At 35.2% G+C, this 24,883-nt stretch overlaps 1 protein-coding gene across 5 annotated transcripts in view; it reads right to left on the bottom strand.

The window, feature by feature from the left end:
- The window catches only part of HELZ (helicase with zinc finger), a 169,885-nt gene that overhangs the window by 54,832 nt on the left and 90,170 nt on the right, over window positions 1-24,883 (bottom strand). For all 5 annotated transcript variants that reach the window (XM_057501628.1, XM_036899734.2, XM_036899735.2 and 2 more), the window contains 7 exons: window positions 20,269-20,447; window positions 17,289-17,407; window positions 15,989-16,134; window positions 15,209-15,356; window positions 10,194-10,377; window positions 8,157-8,385; window positions 3,145-3,349 (listed from right to left, as the gene is read on the bottom strand). In XM_057501628.1, coding sequence (XP_057357611.1) covers window positions 3,145-3,349; window positions 8,157-8,385; window positions 10,194-10,377; window positions 15,209-15,356; window positions 15,989-16,134; window positions 17,289-17,407; window positions 20,269-20,447 — 1,210 coding nt within the window. The remainder of the gene's footprint in view (window positions 1-3,144; window positions 3,350-8,156; window positions 8,386-10,193; window positions 10,378-15,208; window positions 15,357-15,988; window positions 16,135-17,288; window positions 17,408-20,268; window positions 20,448-24,883) is intronic.

Raw genomic sequence — 24,883 nt, 5'->3', positions numbered from 1 at the left:
TCTTTTCTTATTTCTGGATAGTGAGACACAACATAAGCAGCTAAAGAGAAATGGTGAAAAACAACTCACAATTTAAAATCCACAAAATAATGCTATGGTCTTTTCAGAGGATCCATTTCTGAATATTATCTATCCTCTGAATAGTTTTTATAATGTGTGCAAATGAATCTGTTCCATTTTATCAAAGCTTCCAAACATTGCTCCCATCAAGTGCCCTAGGAGTAAGCAGAATGAAGACAGGCAAATTGTTTTTCTACCTGCTAATTCTGCAGGTGCCCATGAAACAGACACTCTGCTATCAATGCTGCCTGGAAAGAGTGAAGCAATGAAGGGTTAGCTAGGACTAGAGGCTCTTGGATCCCCTAACGTTCTGTACCTTCCTTAAACGCTACCACAGAACTGACTCTTAGTAGGGAGAATAAAGTAATTTAATTGCTACACAGCTAGGAGTATATTTTATTGCCAAACACAACCCTGACAAAGCAGGCACTGGAGCATTTTTAACCATCATCCCCCTTCTGCCGATTTTTATCTACATGGAATCTGACTGGGATTTTAAATCTTAGTCTAACATTAATAGTACTAATTCTTAATATTTATGTACAGAATTGTGTTAAAGGTTAAACATTAAGGAAACTTGGGGGGAAATTGTAAGGCTTAGTATCATGTTTTCAGAAATATTCTTCACTAGCAATGATATAAATTCCCCTTCATCAAAAGACTCTAGCACATGAAATAAAATATCTGGGATTTGCTTCAAAATTCTCCAATGTATAATATCTGGTAGTAGTAGGATGGAGAAAGGGCTGTAGATGAAACAAGATTAAGCTGATAATTAATGAAGCTGGATGACAGGGAATTCTTTATACTAGTCTCTAGTATGTTTGAAATTTTCCACAATAGAAAGTTAAATACAAGAGGACCCCAAAACAAATTCAAACCTCAGAACAATTTGGTGGGACTAAAATAAAATACTGGGGAGAGGAGGGAGATAGGGTGACAAAAATAACCTTTGATTCACTATACCTCAATTATTTAAAGTTGTTGGTTATTATTATATATGATACAATCAATAATTTGAAATAATCAGGTATATAATTAACTTGGTGAGCCACTGTGTTAGTGACATAAAAATAACAGATGGTATCTGTTGGATCAGTGAAGATTTCCTAAGAAGTTTTAAAAATAATTGTGGAAATGGCTGCTTTGGCCTTTAATTACACAATCTTGTCACTGAAAGAAAAAAGCCACACTACCCTTTACTGAATGCATTAACAATTATTCTACTTATCAGATACTTACTGAGCACCCACTATGTGCAAAGAGTGGGGCCAAGCACTAGGGGTCATAAAAAGTATACAGAATAAGACTTATGTCTTCAGGGAGTTTATGGTTTTGGAAGAGCAAGTGGATTCAACATCTATTTTCTTCACCTTTAAAACAAAAATAGAAAGCAAACTGCAGGATCTTGCTTAGGGCCAGTATGCTATCATGGCTTCAATTTAGCTACATTCATTGATGGCTACATTCTCAATTAAGTAACTTTATTGTAGTTACTCTACTTATTTAAGAATGTGCAAAGAGAAAAATGATTTTGCAACATTTTAATTGGCTTTCCCTACTCTTCACATACCCTAACCTACCTGTCATTCCTTGCAGAGCCTGTTCTCTCATACCTCTCACCTTTTGTATGAAGTCTTTCTTAAATTCCACTTACTCATCGAAAAACTACTTCTAAGCACCTATGATAAGCCAGATGTTCTAGGCACAGATGCTGGAGCAGTAAATAATACAGGCAAAAATCTGCCCTAATGGAGATTGTATTCTAGTCCTTGAAATGCCTCCCCGATCTCTCTCACTATCTCCACCTGCTCAGTAGACTCCTAAGAAAGATCTCCGTGAGGGAAAGTGCCTCGACGCTGCCAGCCGGCCATCACCCCTCCAACATCTGTCACAAGAGGAGGCATAGAGAGGTGCTAATTCGCTTATCTGTGCTTCTCTGGCTCCTACCGTAAGAGTTGGCACATTGAAGAAAGTTAACTGTTTGATAAATAAGTTGATTATTAATTTACTATTTCAACCTTTAGAAATCTACAAGATTTATACTAAATGCTTAATCCCCTAATAATCCCAATCACTAAAGCATTATTGCACAGTAAGCCCATTTTTATTAAACTAATAACATACAACTGTATATTAACACAGAAAGTAGCTCTCTTCTCTTTTAATTATACAACAGTGGCTCAACAGTTACCCATATTATTAAATCCTCACCACTTCTAGTGTAGTCACTGTCAATGTATACGATGTGACAGAATCACTAACTGTATTCTCCGTGCTGTACTAAGGTTTTACATTTTTTAAATGAAGCCTCAAACTGACACACTTTTATGTCAGTAACTTCAGTACCATGCTAATGACTATAAATACACCAAAACCCAGAACAAATACTAATAAACATGCCATTCTCACAGTTTTCTTTCCTAGATGGTAAGTGCAAGCATTTTTTTTCAGGTACCCTAACAAATAAACCAGCTATTTCAGCTCAAAATAACTATGTTCAAAAGTAGAAGCGGTCTTCACTCCCTCCTGAACTACTCCTACTCTCCTCTGACTGGTCTGCTTCTTTTAAAACACATAATGGTCAAAATCAACTAAGGTAATCTTCAAGCAGTTGGCTAAATTTTCTTACTGTGTCAAATACCACTTGAAATGAATTGGTCATTAACAAAGGATTTTAACTATTTTCTTTGTACAAATATTGTTATTATAAATTATTCCTTGTAAATAATATAAGGGCATGCTCTTAATAAGAGTAATAGTCTTTTAAACTGCTTTGTTTTATTCATATCTTGCTGAAAGAAGTCTATCAGTAGAGAGGACTGGGAAGTTATATAAAGGACACCACAAGTAATCAGGTACTTGAAAAACTTTTTGAGGATGATTATGACATTAAGCATGACTAAACACCACACTGTATTTTCACTTACATGTGCAAACTAGACAAGTCCCTTGCAGAAACTGCTTGCTGCCAAATGCAACCTTCAGTTCCAACACTTAAGGTAACTTGCTGCCCAATAAACCTCTGACACTTCCACTCAGTTCTCTCCCTTTAACCTCTTCAATTTCATTAACAGGCGTTACCTTGGGGGGTGACTGCTGCAATTTGTTGATATTTCCTGAATGCTGAAGTCTTAGAGCCCGGGGGATAAATTCAGGTGCCAGTGGATTCAACACATATGTCTTCTTTAGCTCTAAAGCCTCTAGCTGAGCTTTGATCTGCTCAAAAGTGATTCCATGTAGGCTATTATTTTCATGACACAGTGCAATAAATCGCTCCCAAAATTTCCTAAAGATGCAGAAGATCAGTTCATAATTTCAGTAAATAAAATCATAGAAATGAACATAAACAACTAAAGATAATTTTGAATTTCCTCCCCCCATCCTAAATCCTTAGGTCCAATATTCATCTGACTATGATTCAGGTACAATTTTTCCACCAGGTCACAAGACTTGGGAAGTTTGATTCATTCTGAAACTATAGCCACATCTAATATTGGAACATACAAATGATGCTCTCAATTAATTCTAGCTGATCAATGCAAGTAGTAGGGTCAATGCTCAACTAACCATATGAATCTAGATGATGGTTTTTGTTATCCACGTGATAAGTACAGACTTCAAAACTGGTAACTTACTTTATAGAAGATTTATACTTCTAGGTTTACTCATACACACATATGTATGAAAACATTACACATGCACACACATACACAAACACACAAATTAAGCTAACTTGAATTATGGTGCCAAAGTAGCTGGTGCTAGATGACTAAGAAAAGCCAACTCAGGACATAAATCTGAGACAAAAAGCAGATAAGTTCATGAAGATTCTTAGGAAATACCTAGCTATGCCTATATTTTTCTCTTACTTGTGCTTGCCACAAGCACAGCTTGCAACATTAATTGACTAAGTTAGAAGAGTTAAAATAACTATAGAAAATACAGCAAGTTGGAACACTAATTTTAATGTTAATTACTTCCTAATCAAATAACTAAATACTAAAGGAGAAAAATACTTTCAAAACTTGTTATAGTTGTATAGTTATTCCTAAAGGTTTGAAAATTCATCTCCAAATATTATAAATATCAAAGACATATTACAAAACACATAAAAGGTTTAAAAAGTTTAAATGACTATTATAAATATGCACACCTATCTTTAATATGAGGTTCAAAAAATGTTTATTATGCTATAAAAGATATGTGGTATCGGTGACAGTCTTTGTCTAAAAGGTCCTAGGGATCTCAAAGATCAGCCTTTGAGCAAAAGGACACTATTTCAGAAGTAACATTAAACATTGGCTATAAGCTAATCAAGTCAAACTAGTTCCAAAAGTAACCTAAATTTCCATTTCAAATCTCACTTGTCCTTTGATTGCCCCACTGATACAGCAAAGTGGTCAAGCGCATGGATTCTAGAACTAGACTGCTTGGCTTTCAGTCATGCCTGAGTCATTCAGTAACTGTGTGACTTCAGGCAATCACCTAACCTTTCTTTGTACCTCAGTTTCCTCATGTGTCAAGTAAGGCTCCAACAGTATCATTATTATTATTATATTTTATTATTGAAAAGACTTTCATTTCTCACCTCAAAACTTTCACAGAAATGTATTTTTTCCTTCGAAAATTCTTAGTTTTAAAGCTAAAAATATTCCTTTTTTCTCTCTTTGTGAGGCTTTTTCAAGGATTATTCACACTGCCCTTGAACTCCCCGATACTTTAATGCAATACCATGTGTGGCATTATGAGGTGTTTCTGAACACATAACTGAAGATCAGTTGAGAATTTCAGCTACACCCATAGGAAGTTAAGAATTTACCACTGTGGTTATTTAAAGGCTTCACCAATTCCCAGGCCCCTCCCTAAAATGTTAATATATTATTATGTTAAGAATTTTTCTAGTAATGTTGGTTAGAGGACCTGCGGGTACCTCTACATTGTAATGTAAGTATTTCAAAAGATGTAACCTTACTTTTAATCACTACATGAACACAGAGTCTGGTTTTGTTTATATGTTAACTTTCCTACTAGAATCGCTGATAAAACACTAATCACTTGGTGTCCTTAGGTCTATATACATGTGAAGTATATATGTCTCACTAAACAGTAAGTGGAATTTGCTAACGTAGAAATTGAGTTCAAAGAAAGATCCTCTCCAAGCACACCAGTCTGGAGAAACGTATGACTCCTCTTTCTCCTCTCCCCGTTCAGTGCAGATTTATACATGCATGTTCATCACTTCCTGGGAAAAGTAGGGTCACCCAGTGAGAAGAGCTTGGGTTTTGAAGTCAATCTGGCATCTGTTTGAGCGAACCGCTTAACAGCTATGTGACCTCGCACAGTAATTTAAACTCTCTGAACCAGGCTGTCCATTTAAAATGCAAATACAATTCCCACACTGCAGGGTTGTTGAGATGACAGAATGAGGCAAAGTGTGCAAAGCACTTAACCGAGCACCTGGCACAGGGAGAGCTGTCAGTAAACAGCAGCTATTATATTAATTATTTGTTGGTTTGGTAAGTGGGGAACAAGTTCACTACATCCATTTTGGGATAATAGAAAATTTCTACTTTAAAATACAACAACAACGAAAGATTATGTAATGGTTGCCTCCTAAACTGGCACCAAAAACACAGCAATTTTTCCTTGAAAACTTGATTAATACTTGAAAATATCATATTAAATTCACTTCTCCATTGTTATAGCACCTAAGAATCACATTTAGTCCTCCAGGTTTACTTGTATTGCGAGATTAAACTAACTTCTGAAGAACTCAGAAAGATTAAAGCATAAGTATATCCATTTGCCTCAACTATGAGCTCTTCAGTTAGAGCCATGATTAAACTATCCATATAACATAGTTAACCAGTATTCCCATTGAGCTATGGGCCACATGACTTTTTCTCCCTACACAATATATTTATCTCTCTGAAAACATTTTCCTTAGCTTATAAAATTAATTTGCAGCCCTTGACACACTCCAGCTGAGTATTAAGATATTAGCAACCAGTAGACCTGGCTTCAAGTTAAAAATTAGCCCTCAAAACTCGGACCACATGGCTGCAGGATGATTATTCTCTTATTTGCTCTAAGGAAGTAACAATTGATGTCAGAGAAGGGATGAAAAATGCTGATCTTATGCCAATTCACAGTATAATATGACTCTATAGAAATGGATAATGGTTTTTTAAAAAAATTTACGTTGATAAATTATTTGTAAGTTATTTATGAGGAGAGTCCAAAACGAATGTGGCTCAAGACTATTACCTATTTATTCCCCAACGGTTTCTACTTGTCTTCAATACATGTCACTCTATTTCATATATGTGTTTTAATCTATTAAATTCTAATCAAACCATCAAATGACAAATATATAGAAAAATGGTAAATTATCACAGCACTATTCTAACCAAATACACTTTCACTGACTAGTAAACAAGATAAAATTCTCAGGAGGGAAGTCAAATTATAATACTTAATATATTTGTAACTTGAAATTGATATATTCCCTTTCCCAATTTTTTGTCAATAATGGCTAAAATGAATGGGAATCTAATTTTTAAGTATGAAATTAGGGATATTTTACAACAGGACTGTTCAGCTACACATAAATACATCATGGACCATTCAAGTTTCTTTTTTTAATTAAAAGGTTATTTTTCATAATACAATCATAAATTAAAACTCTACTTGATTCCTTTGTTAATGGCTTTCCCCTATAAAGGTTATTAACTTCTTTTGGACTCTTAAACTATGTTACATGCAGCTTATTCTTAAAGGTCCTAAATCAGCTCCCTTCCCACAGAATACTTTTTCCTACCAAAACAGGAAAACGGACAATAAAATGCTGCCATATCTATAGTGCAACAGGAACTTGGTTTAAGCAACAGAAACTTGGTTTAAATAAGGCTCCTTCCTAAACAGCTTTGTCTACTTCAATTCCAACATAACAAAAAGAAATTACCCCAGGTATATCTGGGACTGTCTCCATCTCTTTCTACTATTCTGAATTCACTTTGACAGGTACTGGAATACTTCTAAAATTTCTAAGTAACCCCTAATATATTTATTTCTTTTTCAAGAAAGAATATATAAATTACTGCTCAACTGTTTTTTTTTTTATTAATACTAACATAATTTTCAATGCTGCACAAGCCAAATCTTATATTACTGGCTTCAAACAGCTACAATTCCTATTAACTGATATAAATCATAAGTGTATAAAGAGAAATTTGTTGTTTATGTTGGTATTTTAATATTTTAGTAGAAATACTTCCTTATGACTGCAATCTAAGGAATACTAACAATGTAAGAACAAAATAACAGCCAAAGACAAAGGCAAGAAGCAACCACTTCTAACCCTCCTAATTTTAAGATCCTCTGGATTAACCAGACGTGAAGAATTATTCACACTGAGAAACCTTGAAAGAAAATGAGAAGGAAATTCATCAAAAGTGAGTGAAAACAATAATGAAGGGGAAAAAATGAAGTATCAATATAAAATTTAGTCTTCGTCAAAGACACACACATACACAAACCACCTTAGGACTCTTGCACTAGCTGTTCCCTCTTCCACACTTTTACCCCAGGTTTTTGCACGGCCCACTCCCTCACCCCCAAAGTCAGCTTCTCAGTGAGGCCTACCCTGACCACAACAAGTACAAGTACAAACCAGCCCACCCCACCTCACCCCTCCTAATGCCCCTCAACGTTCTATTCTTTTCCACTGAACTTACCACATGAACTACTACATAGTATTTTATTTACTGTCAGTCTTCCTCTCCTCCCCAGTAAAATGCAAGCCCCATAAAGGCAGTGATTTTTTCTATTTTGTTCATTGATGTATCCTCAGGGGCTAGAAGAATGCTTAGAACACAGTAGGCACTCATATCTGTGGAACGATGACTGAATGGACGAACACACAATTATGTATCTAATGAACAGACTCAAAGCAATCTATTTTTGTTTTTTCCAGTGGATACCAGGTTAAGACTAAACCTGATTTTAATCAGCCAAGAGGTCATATAAATAAAGGTATACATTTGGATGCAAATTGCTCTGTATTAATGTCTCAATCAGTAACACATGATTACCTGCATCTTCCAATAGAGCACAGAGCAATGGGATCACCTACGACAGCAACCAGGGACTGTGCTCTTGTGATAGCGGTATTGAGAAGTTTGTAGTTAGACAAAAAGCCATAATCTAAGTCCTCTGTGGAATCTTCCAGCAGTTGCTCTTTCTTTTTAATTGGTGTCTGTTTATGTTTACAAGTATGCCTTGTACGTACTGTGCTAAGAAACAAAACTCTGAATTGCTTTCCTATTAAAGAAAATAAAAAATAATAGTTAATATGGTTATTCCGAATCACTGATAGACTAAAAGCATTTGATTTTTTTAAATATTACTGCTAAATAACAGGTGTTGGCAAGCATGTAGAGAAACTGGAGTTCTTGTGTGCTTCAGGTGGGAATGTAAAATGTGGGAAATGGTATGGAAAATAGTATGGAAAATGCAGTTGCTCAAAAAATTAAACAGAATTAACATATGATCCAGAAATTCTGGGTTTATACCAAAAGAACTGAAAGCAGAGTCTCAAGCAGGTATTTGTACACTTGTGTTTATAGCAGCATTATTCATAATAGCCAAAAGGTAAAAGCAACCCAAGTGCCCATCAACAGATGAATGAATAAACAAAACATGGCATCTATGCACAATGGATTATTACTGAGCCTTAAAAAGGAAGGAAATGCTGACACATGCTACAACGTGGATGAAGCCTGAGGACATAAAGCTAAGGGAAGTTGGCCGGTCATAAAAAAATGAGTAGTGTTATGATTGCACTTATTTGAGGTCCCTAGAGTAGTCAAGTTCACAAACAGAAAGTAGAATGTTGGTTGCCAGGGGCTGGGGGAAGGAGGACAGGGAATGAGAAAGTAATGTTTCATGGATGTGGAGTTTTGGCTTTACAAGATGAAAAGAGTTCTGGAGACGGATGGTAGTAAAAGCTACAAAACAATGTGGATGTATTTATTTAATGCCACTGAATTGTGGCGTTTTATGTTTTATGAACACATAAAAACAGTTGAAATGGTAAATAAATTTTTTTTAATTTGCTGGAACCAACCTTAGTGATTTTCTATTCTCAAGTTCCACTTCAATACAAGGTCCCTTCCTTGAAGCAAGGCCATCGGCCTCTCACTGGCCCTGGCAGACACAGCTGACTCCTCAGGGAAGCCTTATAGAGAATCTAGTTTGTACATTTTTTTCTTATGTTCTTTCTTGTAAGTAACATGTCAATTCCCTTATTCTATGATAAGTCTCCAAATATCTGAATATACTTTTAACATCATTCTTTAGTCTTCTCTTCTCTAAGCCAAACAATCCTAGTTCCTTCAACCATTCCTGACTCCCAGGTTTCTAGGCCATTAACTATCCTAGGAGTCCTTTGGGCTAGTTTACTAGTAATGTTCCTTCTAAAATATACAGCCAAATTCTATGTGATATGGATAACACATGGTATAGTGGAGCTATTTTTTCCCATGATCTGGAAATGATATAAAATTACTATTACTGTTTTATATTCCCATTAAACCTAAGTTTATACGGCGCTTTTTTAGCACTCACATCATACTGTTTCTTCATATATTTAAAAGCAACAAATTCTATGGCAACTTATTACATGAAGACAATTTAAAAGTGCTGCTGATAACTGTTCACTTAGGAAAGTTTATAAATAAAAACAGCTGTGTCTTTAAAAATGTATTGAAACAGAATTTGCTTGACAGGTGTCTTAAAAAACAAATTAGTGTTTAGATACAGTATAACAATAGTTAAGTGTTGTGTGCTACTGTGATTGTAACTATAGCATGTAGATATCATGTGTGGCATTCATAGTCACAGTAATTGAAAAAGTCCATTTGTTCATACTTGTTTTATTTAGATACAATAATTTAATAAACACATAAATGAACTTGACCTTTAACAGCCAGATTTGGCATTAAAGAACTTGGTATGAAATAAATACATAATTGCTTGTTCAGAAAAGAGACCCTGAGAATTAAAAGTCAAATATGCACATACTTCAAGATTTAAGCATCTGAATAACTTACATTTCAATCAATACTTACCTTGAACATTTAGCACCCTTTCTACATTAACATCAGATAATCTCTTTTTTCGAAGTTCAGCTCGTATCCTAAACACTTGATCAGCATATGGAGTCACCACACCAATACTGCCATCATCTAACTTCCCCCAAGCTACTGGCCACTTCCTTCTTAATTCTTCCACACGTTCCACCACTTCAAATACCTTTGAACAAACACATATATACATATTTAAAGTTACACAGTATTTGGAGAAAAGAACACGGTAACTGAATAGATGTATGAAGGATTCCCTTTAGCAAATATCATTTAAAAATTACCTCTACATAGGATATAAACACAGTGAAAATAAAAAAAGTTTTATGTACATTTCAAACAGTAAAATTCTACAATAATGCACCAGTGGAAACATGAAAATCAGAGACAATATAATTGGCAATTACACCCTTTACCTAGCCTCCTTTCTTAAACAGGGACAGGTTCAAGTTCTTGCATAGGGAGGAAGACAGACCACAGGGCCAAGAAACTGATGACTCCATCTAGCAAAACAGGGAAGAAAATCCCCACATTCTCAGTCCCCTTTCTCCCGATCAGGCCAATAACACTAACCAACCAACTAGAAGATTCCTAGAGTCAATGCCACCATTAAGTCCCACGAGTACAAGGCCTAGCATTACCTCCTCTCCCTCCCTACTGACATCCCTTACCAGAGAAGCCAACAGCTGGCACCAAACCCCAGTCAGGACTAGGACAGACTTTCAGAATTCACTGCCTTCTAGTGGAGCAAGTTCACCCAAGCCATTTCATTAACTTTGCAATAAAGTTACCATATTTTACTCAATTAAATTTTCTGGACCCACTTAGTGGATTATAGTACAATGTTTAGTGTAGTTCAATCTATTTTAATCCAATGAACTGATCAAATAATTTCAATATTTGGCACAATGGAGGATACAATGGTTAATAAAACATATTCCTGTCCTAAGATATTACTGCATATTTAGAAAACAGTTTCCTATACCACAAGGTGCAAATTCAACTGGATCACACTGTGGAGCACTTTAATGGAAGACGTAAAGTAAAATAGCTGAAATGAAAAATACACTAGAGGGCCTCAAATGATTTGAGCTGGCAGAAGAATGAATCCACAAACAGGAAGATAAATAGAGATTATGTGATCTGAAGATCAAATGTGGAACACCATTAAGCTCATCAACATACATATAATGGGAGAACCGGAAGAGTGACAGAAAGAAGAAAAATCAAAGAAATAATGGTTAGCATTTTCTAAATCTGATGAAAAAACAATCTACACATCAAGCTCAGTGAACTTCAAATAAGGTAAATGCAAGGAGAGCTATACCCTGATACATCACAGTTAACAAGTTGTAAGTCAAAGACAGAAATAAAATCTTGAAAACAGCAAGATAAAAACAACTCATCACTTACAAAGGAATTCCAATAAGATTAACAGCTAACTTCTCATCAGAAACAATTAAGAAAACAGTAGAAAAGCATGTTTCAATGTGCTGAAAGAAGTAACTCAAGCAATAACCTAATTTCCAGTAAAACTATGTTTCAAAAATGAAGGCAAAGTAAAGACATTCGCAGATAACAAAACTGAAAAAATTCCTTACTAGCATACCTGCCTTAAAAGAAATCTGAAGGAAGTTCTTCAGGTTGAAAGCAAGGGACACCAGACTAATTCAAATCCACACAAAACATACCACTAAAGGTAACTATACAGTTAATTATAAAAGACAGTATAACAGTATATTTCTTCTCCTTTCTCCTCTTAATTTATCTGAAGAGCACATATAATTGTACTGTTAAGCTGTAATATATAGAGATGTAATATATTTGGCGATAACAGCACAAAGGAGGTGAGTAGAAACTGACACCAGATTGTAACCGGAATCCACAGGAAGAAGTGAAGAGAACCAGAAATACTAAGGAAGAAGGTTATTATAGCAAACTCTATAACTATGTACTTGGTCCCCTTTCTTCTCTCAGAATCCTTAAAGGGCATAAAATTACATAAAGTAATAATTATAACAAATTTTTGAGTTGTTACATAGGTATAAAATGAGTAACAACAGCACTAGAAAGGGAGAGGGAATAGAGATATGTAGAAGTAGTTTCCATATGTCACTGGAATTAAGTTAATATAACTATGAAGTAGATTCTGATAGCTAAGATGTATACTGTCAGCCCTAGAGAAAACACTAAGAAAAAACTCAAAAAAATATAGTAAATAATTAAAAGAATAAAATGTGACACTAGAAAATATGCACTTAATGCAAACTGTGGCAGTAAAGGAGAAACAAAGGATCAAAAAAACAAGACATAGAAAACAGAAAGCAAAGGCAGAGGTAAACCCAATGATATCAATAATAACATTAAATGTGAATTAATCCAATCAAAAGGCAGTTATTTTCAGACTAGATTTAAAATAAAAAACATAAAAAGAAGATAATGACATGGTCTACAGGGGATACACTTCAGAGTCAAAGGCACAAACAGGATGAAAGTAAAGGGTAGGAAAAACAGACCATATAAACAGCAACCATGAGGGAGCTGCCACAGTTTCACTACCATCACACATATCAAGTTTAAAACCAAAAAAAAAAGTTACTAGGGATAAAGAACAACATTTTATAATGTTAGGTCAGAACACCGGGAAGATTAACAATTATAAACACATGTACAACTAACTACAGAGTCGCAGTATATATGAGGGGGAAAACCATGTTCTCTTCGCCACAGGTTCCATCAAACCTGATGGACTCATTTCTTATATCTATAGAACTCTGTCTACCTCTCACTTATCCTACTGTCTTAGGGTTATTTGTTTCCTTAGCTCCTATATTCACAGTGAATTTCTCAAGGTTAAGAACCACATCTCAACCTTAATTAAGTAGCTTAGTATTTAAATTCCGCTCTTTTCCCAATTTGGCATTATACTGAGACCATTTCATTACTGTGATGTAAGAATTCAGCCAGGACCAAGAAAAAAAAAAGGATGACCTTCCTCACTCTCTTTCATTCTACCATTTTAAGCATGTGAAAGAAGACACAAGCTCAGGTGATATACAAACAGATGGTTTTAAACAAAAACATGTCCCTGAAACAAAGGACAACTAATACACAGCAAAAATACTACTAGTATTCAGCTCCAGGTTCTTTAATTTTACTTTTAATTTCATCTTCTGTTTTAAGTTGCTTGTGATTGTAACTCTGTGTGACACTGTATTATTTTAAAAATTATGAAATCTAAACCATTCTCAATTCTATGCCAGAACATTTAAAAAGAAACTTCCTTTTTCTCCTGTTGATGCAACTGGTTTCACTTGTTCTGCTTGCTCTAGAGCACAAAATAGATACGAGTTTCACCTTTATATGATGTAGCATCAAGAAGAGTCCAGGGCTTCTAGAAACACTTTACTCTCCAAACATGCCAATACTGGTATTCAAAACTTTGAAAAATGTTTTCTATCAACCCAAGAATTTCTACTTCCAGCCCACAGGATACCTATACATATTCCCTCTATCAGCTGCAGAGAATCAGAGATCAGATTTTGCTGCTTGTTGAAGAGCCCCTGGGGCAACGTGTTCTGACCGCAGAAACTCCAGGGCCCAAAGGGAATGAACAACCATGCTCTGGTGGTAAATTTCAAGGTGGCCTGAAACTTCCCTAAAGTAACATGTTTAAAATTTGATGGTCACAAATTTTGTCTTTGTGGGTTTTTTAATAGGAAAAATATTTCCCCCAAAAAAGCTTTTGAGTAAAATTGATAATCCAGGAAGATGTACCTTATTTATTCTACAGCTTGAAGGTTTCTTAGAAAACACCCCGTGTCAACATGAAAAAATAAGCAGCCCAGGTTGAGAAGCTGACTCTCCAGCAAATGTCAACCCTGCCTCAGTATGAAAATTAGGGCTCAATTTGACCACTGGGGTAACAGCAGGACCACCAAGCCTTCTGGATTTCAGGTGTGCCTCTCCCTGTCAGCGCTTTCACCCTCCATCATGCCTGGACTCCTAGTTTCCAGGCAGTGGTTTCAAGCCTGAGTATAAAAGCAATAAATTCACCAGTTTGTCAATAGTTCAAACGTTTTTTTTAAGTTCAGTTTTTCCTAAAATTAAGGGGCATGGACTAACTAAAATGTCAAGTTTCTTTATTTTTATCTAGGATTTTTATCAAGTGGATACTACTGACTTTCCTATACTGGCTTGTAACTACAGGCCTCTGATCACTTTTTAAAAGGAAAGATGAAATACTATTACATAATAAAAGCCATTTCTTTGTAAATAAAATGAGTAAAGCCTGGGATACAAGGGGAGAAAGGAAGATGGAGATCATAGATGAAGAATCACTGCCCTAATGACCAACCATGCACACCCCCTCCTCTGAGTCTCATAAGTCCAGAACTCCACTCCCTTGTGATAGCCAGAACCTAACCCCAGGCTCTCTGGCCTGCTGGCCTCTAAACACTTCAGCAGATTTTTGTCCACTGCCTGATCTGAACCCTTGTAATAGCCACATTCTCTCTGAACTTAAAAAAAATCAGAAACTGTAAGGAACCATACAAGTTGTAGCATATGATGAGTTAGCAACATTGTTATTTGGGTCTCAGTGATGTCTCTGGAGAACATGATTTTGCAGTTCAAGTCTTACTCATTTAAAATGGTACCTGATTTGAGTATGCACTATAAAATGTAATCATGGTCTATTTTAGATAGCTAGTAATAATAATCTTCATGAAAATATTGGCTTTTCTTTTAAATGAAGTCATGTATTCTATATTCTACCCTAAGACGAATGTAAATCAAGGTTGTTTCCCACAGGAGACTCATCTTAACAAACTGATGTAAACATAAGAAAGAATAATTTTACATGCTACTTTCACATAAATGAAGTCAACACACAGTAGGATGTCAACCCAAAATTTTTAAAAAATGCCCAACAAGCCCAGACTATATGACTGAGAAAATGTTAACAATATGTAAATATGTAATAATATGTAAAAGAATACCTCTGCATTATTATAAAAAGCTGTGCTATTTTTTTCTTGTACATCTTCCCCTCGTGCTGTAAAGAAAGTTAGTGGGTAGAAATCCTTGTGTGCTGGCTGCTTTCCACTGGCCATCAATTTGCCTTCATAGAAGAGCTCCGAGGTGTAACTGCAGAAAAAGGCAATAAACAGTCATCTATCATCAAAATTAATTTTACCCATAAGAAAAAAAAATCAATTCTAATTCATTGCTTTATGTTCATGATTAATTTTAATCCACACATCTAATAGCTATGAGACCAAGATTTTCTCCCAAATTAACCATAGCAATAACAACAGAATAGGCTCCTGGTGTGCCATTGCTAAATGGATTGCGTTTGGTCAAGTACGAAGTCAGAATATAGAAAAAAGAGAAAGAAATGAGGACAATTCAATACTAAATGAAAATCTTGCTCTATGAAAAAAATTTGCTAGCTACTATATTTTCTTGGTTAATACATACCTTTATTTATATGGATCATATATTTACACATGCAAACACAAAGATATATAGACATTGGAACAATATAACCAACTAGAGGACATTCAAGTCTTCAACTATAAAATGAATACTCTTTGCTGTTGAAGACACTATATAACTTCTGAAGTGTTCTTTCACAGCCATAAAATTAAACATAATATGCAGCACTAGGGACACCACGTAACTCTGCTGGTGACCATCTGTCTAGTAACGATGCCATTCTGAGTTCCCTCCCACCAGACCACAGGAGGTGGGATGCCGAAGGAGCAGCCCACACCTACTTGATGATAGCTTCGTGGGAGCGGTAGTTCTCACACAGGAGGATCCTGCATGGAAACTCAGCAGGGTAATGCTCGTAAAGTCGATCAAGTAATGAAACATGAAGGTTTCTCTCCCTGGCAAACTCGCTGTAAACAAAAGGACTGAGCTGTAACAGACAAACATACAGAGAGAATTTAACTCCATATACAAATACTGTATTTTTAACCTACTTATAAAAAAATCCACACTGCTGAAATTTCTGATAGACTAAACCTTAACATGCTGAATGCTAAAATAAGCAGAATCAAAAATATTTTCTATGAACAATTTACTACCATAAAAAACTAGATTAAAATTTCTAACTTTTCATTTCAATATACCAACATTAACCTAGAGTTTCTACAAAGAAGTTAACAAAGGCCTCCTCCAACATAGTAATAAATAGCTACCCTTCAGTAATTTCAGAGGTGCAACCCGTTGCGCCATTGGGGGAATCAATCAGTTATTTCACTAAAATTGATCACCTATTTAAAATAGTGAGCTGGCAGGATATACAGTCTAGGACTAAAAAATATTTTTTTAATAATTAATAAAATAACCCTCATTAGCTCATAAAGTATAAGGAGGTTTTCTTGCTCATACCTTTGACCACTAATGAACACAGGCTTCTTTTAGCAAAGCAACAAAAACAGAATTGCTTCCTCTACATTCAACTCTCCCCTGCGTGCCTGGATGCCTGCAGTACTACACAGGTACATAAGTTCAATCTTAACCACTGCGGCAAAAGGGAAAGAACCTCAAAGTGTGACTTTGTTAAGCAAATATTTTAATAGAAAAATTGTATTTCCCTTTCATATATAGGTACAAATACATAAAATCAGACATGTTCTTTGAGATTTTGACTATTATTTTTAATTAAGTACTTTGTACCTCTGATAGCAAAGAAGTAACCATTCAAGAAAACAAATGGGGACAGAAACTGGGGCATTGTAGAAAGGACAATTTAAATTTATTTTCTAAAGAAAAGTAAACATCAAACATTCATACTATAGAGAACTGAGCTTTAAATTAATAAGCATGAAAATTACAGGATCAATGGATTCATTCATTCCACTCTCTATCCAAAGAGGAAGAAAAAGTGGTGGGATAATAATTTTCCTTCAGAAATACCAATATTTTCCACTATTAGTACAGCAATATTTAAAGTACTTACACTGTAACACACAGCACAACTTCTTAAGCTGTTTCAGAGAGCAGAATATTAAACATCCATATATAACTAAAAGTTCCTTTCCCTGTGATGATATAGAGGGCACTTACCTGCATATGGTCACCAGCCAAGACAATCCGAGTGTTTTTAGTTGCTAATGCTAGAGGCATAATGGTTTCGCACTCCATGGCCTGGGCAGCTTCATCTAATAGAATGTGTGTAAAAAAACCTACAAAGTACAATGTAAACACAGTAAACACACAATTGCTTTCTTTCTGCTAAGGAAAGAGTTTAGAGTACTCGTTTAAGAGTTGTGAGTACTTTTAATGCCAATCCTCAATTTAGCAAACTGTCGATTTAAATCACTATTTAAAGAAGAAAGGTTAAAAGGAGTAACTGTTCACTCAAAAACAGATATGCAAATAGTGTCCAGTGTTAAGGGTGTGAAGACTAACAGCTGAATGAGTATAAGACAGCAGCTTTTCACCAAAAAGAAGGGCTAGGAACTAATAAACACTGATTAGGCCCAAAGTCTTTTCACTATTTATTTGGTAAAACACCAAAAATAAAACAATGATAATTTATAAGTAACTTTAGCCTAAACATGCATATTAGACATTAAAGAAAATCATACCCATCTAATATAAAAGGGAAAGTTATTATCCAATTTTGACTGAAACAAAGGGGGCATCTATTAGTAAATTCGCTAATTTAATTAGGTTTATTTTGTGTGTGTAGATACATGTGGTGTGTGTGTATAAAATATGTATTTTGATATATATATTTTTAATATATTTATGTGTATATAAAACTTTTTAGTCTAAGACCCTACTCTGCATTAAAAAAAAAAAAAGAACACCAGTCTGCAAAAAAGTGACAAATAACAAATGTCAAAAATGTACATTATCAAATGTACCCCAGCTATAAACACCTATAGGAGGAGGCAACCCCACATCTTGATTGCTGTCACCACTCACACTGAGGCACAGGAATCTGTGTACAGAAAGGAGAAAAGGTCCCTTTGCCCCTAAGAGGAGGGAAAGTGGCAAAAATATCCTTGCCATCTCAGTGTGGAAAAGGAAAAGCTGCCCATACTGCCAACACATCAAAGTAGAACAGGGGGCCAGGCCTTCTTTCGACTAACAGTGCAAAGAATACAGGACAGCTTCTCAACAGAATGATGAGTTATAAAACTGTGGATTAATCAGCCTCCTGTGAGTTGGCCCAAGAGCCGAACCTCTATTGCTATCCCTATTTCTATGAGTATCAACAAATTCCAAACAATCCATTTGTGCAACTGTCTAATGCAACTTGTTTTTAGGTTGGGAACTTTCTGAATCCCACTGACTGGCAGTAAAACCATCATCATCATCCATTCAAATGAATGGCTACAGTTGATGGTAAAGCGTCAAGAACTGCTGTCTGTTTACCAGCAGTGGCCCAAGCATGATACAGACACATGCATTTTTCTCCCTGTTGAGAATCTGTGCTTTTTGTTCTATAAGACTAATTAAGGATAGTGACTATATAAACATAGGATCAAATTGGAAAAAACAGACACTAGTGGAAAAAAAAAATTAAATAGAACTGGGCTTGAATCAGGAACTGGATAAATCATGAAATTGTTACAGCTATTGCTTAAGCTAGTAAAAGTAACCTGAATTAATTAAACTGATGTAGCCTAAGCCTTGGTTTGCTTATCCGTAAAATAACCCTCCAAGAGCTTATCTGAGGATTCAGTGAAATAAACACCACCCAGAACAAACCACATAGTCGACTTCTAGTAAGTATTCTTCAATAGTCTTGCTCTTCAAAGCCATTCTATTCTCTCACAAAACTATACTACTTAGGCGGCTTGGGTGTTTAATCTATGTGGCAAATATGCAGAGTATAATCATGAAGTAATGAGACTGACTGTTAAATAAACATACTGAAATTTACATTTCAAATACGTGCTGTTCCATTCAAAGAAGTCAGTTGGGAGGAAATATAACTCATTCCAATGATGCAGTCACTGTTCAAAACATTTTTGAAACTCTGCTTTTGTAACTGCCCTCACCAGTCAGCTATGAGCTGCATGCACAAGAAAATAAGTCTCATTATATGAGAGGCACGTCTCATTTATTTTTTTTACCCCTAATGGTATTTGCTCAGTTTTATCACCTTATTTACCAGACATGTCTCAGAAGATTTTGATGCTTTCTAAAATTAAATCTACCCTCAAAAAGGAAAGTTTGGCCGCCAGTCATTCATTTGAGATAAACAGAGGTTTATCAAGGGCCTCCAGGTGTCCATACCCTGGGCCAGGTGCCAGAATACAAGGTGAAGAGGACAATATCTACCTTCCATGGACTCAGATTTTCCAAAGAACTTGTCACTGGCTCTGAAAGCAATTCCAAAAGGAGAGAGCAAAAAAATGTTGAGCAATGTCAACAATTATAATATGGCAGTAATAAGTGAATAACCTAAAAAAACTACCTTAAAATTTTACCACTTTTTGATGGTTCAGCCTTATTTATCAGAATTCCCTGCCACCCTACATCTGTACTCATATAATACTAGTTTGATTTTACATGTTCCTGTACTTAGATACAATACTCACAATAGCATGTCAAGAAAAACCTGCCATGATTGTTGTCTCTGCACTATATTATGCAAAAGTATTTTAAAACAAAAAGTTGAGAAAATTGTAATAAAAACACCAATACTGTCAAAACTTGAGTTTTCTACATGATCAGTAATAAGTAATAGACCATCTGGTCAATCAGGGAATGGAATAGAAATCACTAAAATGTCTAAACTAGGGGTTGACAATTTTTTTTGTGAAAGGCAACAGTATGCATTCTAGGTTTTGTCGCCCATACAATCTCTGTTGCACCTACTACTCAACTCAGCTGTTGTAGCACAAAAGCACCCACAATAACGAACAGTTAATAAATGAGCATGGCTCTGTTCCATCCAATAAAACGTCATCAATTATAGACAACATGCCAGATTTGCCCCACAGGCTGTAATTTGCCAACCCCTGGTTTAAACTGAATGCAGAAGCCCTTTGCATTCAGAGTCACTCTGTGTCTTGAGTCAGCATACCAGGTTCAAGGTCCAATTGACAGAGGTACTGGGAGGTATTCAATGTAACAACCACCACTCGGTGTTTAAGAATATCTTCTTTCTGTGGCATCTGAAAGGTGGAATGTGCGCTTGAGATCAAACAGTACTGATGCACAACTGGGTGGACAGTCTTTACCCAGCGATTTCTGAAATATACCCTATAAAAAAAGATAATATTTCCTATTTATATTTAATAAATCTTACCAATATTATCATAATATTGACATTACTACTTAAAGACTACAATATCTAGAAATTAACAAATAAATCTGATACATTTAACACTCTACTGGATTAGAATTTAACATAAAACTGTGACTCCTCCCTACCAAAAAAAAATTCGAACCAAAAGCATATGCAGAAGCATAAAATAGGTATCTAATTATTTTTACATGTTCAGATTAATCTTACAACAGAAAGAGACACAAACAGTTTCATAAGCATTATAGTTTTTTAAGTTCACAACATTCCAATTTGGGAATTACTTTTTTTTCTAGAATATTCTTAAAAAATATTTTTTAATTCATAATTTCTCTGCTAATAAAAAGCAGTGAACTGCACATTTACAACAGAAATTTAGAAGCTATTTGCATTTCACTTTAGAACATATTCTTATACCTATATTTAAATAGGCCTCCATTTAAAGTTTGGAAATACAAAAATAAATTAAAATTTTGGACAATTGGAGAATCTTAGAATATCTTTTCCATTAACTGCAAAAGAAAAATATGAATAGGCCTCATGCAATAGATTACTAACATGGTACAGCAACAATTTATCCATCCATCTAACCACCCACCCACACCCATCTCTAACCCACCCACATAACAAAGATACATTGGGTATCTACCATGCTCCAGCATAGAGAAAAATCACATGGCTTTGCAGGCTTTCATAAAAGCTTTGTATTTACTCTGACTGTAATGGAAAGCCATCAAAAAATTCTGATGGACAGCCACATGACACAACTTATGTTGTTAAAGGAAAACTCTGTTTCTCTGGACAGAATACACATTGTTGGGGACTGGGGCCAGGTAGAATGGGGCATAAGGAGAGTTGGACAGTGATGTGCTGGTAAATGTTGAACAACCAGTTCTTAATGGAAGGGGAGAGGGTGATTTACAGTGTTTGCTGATTTATGTAGTATAAAACTTACTACCATGGCTAATTTCAAGCTACCAAAATGATATCACTAATATGAATTTGGGAAGACATGCACATGACTTGCTCTCACAAGCCATTATAAGCTGGCTGCAATGTACCACTGACTGCAACAGAGGCAGGGGCAGGGGATAAAGCAGAGAGATCAGTTAGGAGACTGTTGTAAGGATCTGGACAAGAAAAGATGACAGCTTGGGGTAAGGTGGTAACAGTGGAGATGTGAAAATGTCAGATTCACTATATATTTTAGAGTAATGCTGATAGGGTTCACTGATGAACTAGATGCAGAATTTAAGAGAAAGGATGATTCCATACCTTTGAAACTGGATGTATGGCAGTGATGCAGACAAAGGTGGTAAAGTGAGGAACAGATTTAGGATGGGAATTAAGAATTCAGCTTTGAACATATTCAATAGTAGACATCCAAATGGGGATATCCAATAAGCAAGGGGATACAGAAGTTTGGAGTTCAGGAGAATGCCTGGGACAAGAAATACACAACTGGGCATATTTTTGAAATTAGATGAGGATAGCTGGAGAATGAGTGTGAATAAAGAAACAGCTGAAGAGTGACTGATGGACACTCTAAAATTTAGAGGCTGGGAAAGGAGAGGGGACACAGTAAAGAAGACTGGAAAGGAGCAGTCACTGAAATAGGAAGGAACTCAGAAGTGGGGGGGGTTCAATCAAGGGACATGAACCAAATCATTTTTCAGACCCATCAAGTTACTTATCAGCAGCACCTAGTTCTGCGGTTGCTCCCTCCTTGAAACACTCTGTTCTCTCAAACTCCCCCTGCTTTCCTTCTCCCTCCCTAGGTTAGGGTTCCTCAAGGCTGAGTCTTCATGCTCCCCTCTTCTCAAACTCTCCTCTCTCCTCTGACAATTTCATCCAGGCCCTGGCTTCAATTACCACCAAAACCCTAAGGACTCACACATTCTTCTCTCTCCAGCCAAGAACTCACCTCTGAGCACCAGTACGCATATTCAACTGCTTATTTAACATTTGTCTCCTCTAGGACATTTCAAAGGCAGTGCAAATGTAACATGCATGAAACTAATCTCTAAAACTGATCTTCTGTGTTTTAACCCTCCATGAAATACCTGAAACTGGTTATGGTCTTTTTTTTTTTAAGATAAAAAAGGCATTTAATAAATGTCTCTATATATAAATTGTAATAGAGAAAAGTAAAGAAATCTATTTTAAAGACTTTACTTTGATAGTAAGTAAACTTGATGAAAGTAAATATTATCACTTCTAAAAGATGAAAAAATTTTAAATAACATGGTTTAGGTTTTATCAAAACATGCTTAATCAGATCATCAAAGCAGAATTTACTTTTAATTTTACAAATCATCTGAAAAAAACTCACAAATTATCATTATGAACATTAATGAAAGTATGTATATTGGAGCACATAAATTAGTAGAAATTAAACTCCAGAATTTTAGTAGTATTTATCTCTGGCAGGTGAACTGTAGATAATTTTTATTTTCTTCTTTGTTCTTTTCTATATTTTCCATATTTTCTTAAGTGAATATTTGTGAAAATGAAAAGTGGTTTTCAAATTACTCATCAAATCTAACTCCAATCACCATTTCTTCCTCAAAGAAAAAACAGAAATTGAAGTCCTGAGTATCACTACTTTTTTGTAACTACCTTGAAAAGATACCTCAAGTTGAAGTCTAGTAAGAATACAAAATCTGATTAGACCTATATATTCTTAAAAGTATAGTACTCTAGTACTGACTTCAAAAAGATTTAAATGTTTTCTTGGGACTTTCATTTTGTGCAACATTTAAGGTAGACACTGTCTCCTCTAAGATTATTTAAAATATATCCAACATTTGCCAAAGCTGATAAATTGATAGTAACAAGTGACATTTTGAAGCCCATAGTATAAAATGTGACACCAGTTAAGTAATTTACATATTTCTAGGAATAAACCATCCACATATCCTACATGAAGTATAATGATTTTTAAGATAGGAGATTGCCTGGTAATATCTAATTTTCATTCACTCAAATTTTATTTATATATTGAATTATATGCAATAACCCTCCCCCAATGTTAACTCAAGATACTACAGAATCAGAAAGACCTGATCCCAGAAGAAAGTCTGTTTCTTTAAAGATTTGCCTACAGCCACAAATACCTTCTATTTGCCCCAAGCTCAATAAATGTGCTCTTTATCCATAGATAACTCCAGCTACCTAAGTGTTAAGTTTGCCAGAACCAGATACTGATCTTCAGAGCCATACACAGAAAGAAGCTATCTTTTCCTCTCCATTCCATTTTAAAACCTTCTAATTCTAAAGAAGTTAGTAAGTAAAAACCAAAACTAAATGTAATCTAAAATGGTTTCTAAAATCTCCATCTTGGAAAATTTTAAGCTCAACTCCTGGCACCTAACAGAATTTTATACCTTTCAACCGTGTGTATATTTAAATGTATTTACTGTATTAACGATTTAATGTTTGTGACTATTTTCACATTTTATGTTTACCAGGGCCCACTCCAGACTATACCATGAAGGAGGCAGTCTTTATCAATCTATCTCCCTGCAGACACCACAGCTTCAAGGTCACATGCAGACACATAGTGCCCTCTTGTGTTCTTTCCCTTGCATCCTGGGACAGTTCAGATAAAGCTAATCTCTCAAGCGTCCTCAGTCATCCTGATTTTCTGTTTCATGCCCCATACCTCTCCTGTTTGTTCTCCATTAGGAAAATTATTAACTAATCTGAGTTGATCCTCCTAGGAAGTACATTTCCAAGTTAATACCTTTCCCAAAGAGAAAAACTATGGTGAAAATGTGGAGCCACATAAAATATTTATGAAATCAAGCCTTTTCTTATTTTATTCTATTTACTAAATGAAATAACATGAAATTTATATTTAAATTCATTTAAATAGTTTTATATCTTCGCACAAGTCTTGAGACTTGTGGAGAGGTGAGTGTTTTCTGCTAGAAGGTAAGTTTTCTATATTTGGGCAACAACTATACATGTACCCTACTGAAACATAACTTCTTATTCTACATATTTAGGAGCACTACATGTTGGATTATAACCTCCAAAACATAATCTTACATGGAAAAAGCTAAATATAATGCCAGCCACATGATGGATTTTAATGTTTATGGAAAACAGCTCTTCTGCCCCAAAGGTCAAATGACCTATATACTAGGTTGATCAAGATTTGAGGGGACTTTACTCCCATTGTTTCCAGGCTAGGTACACCCTGATCATTGAGATTGTCATAGTTCCTATGTAACACACACATACACAAATATAAACACACATATACATGCTCTACCAATAGTAAAAGCAAAGAAAACAAGCATCTTATCCTCATTAAAGTAAGAACACTCATAGCAGAAGTGCTATTAGTTACTCAATTTTCACTTAGCTAAAAAAATTAGGATCTGAA

Source organism: Manis pentadactyla, chromosome 4, assembly GCF_030020395.1.
Source record: "Manis pentadactyla isolate mManPen7 chromosome 4, mManPen7.hap1, whole genome shotgun sequence".
Taxonomy (NCBI): domain Eukaryota; kingdom Metazoa; phylum Chordata; class Mammalia; order Pholidota; family Manidae; genus Manis; species Manis pentadactyla.
The sequence above is the reverse complement of the archived record's forward strand: the minus strand, read 5'-3'. Positions and strand labels throughout refer to the sequence as shown.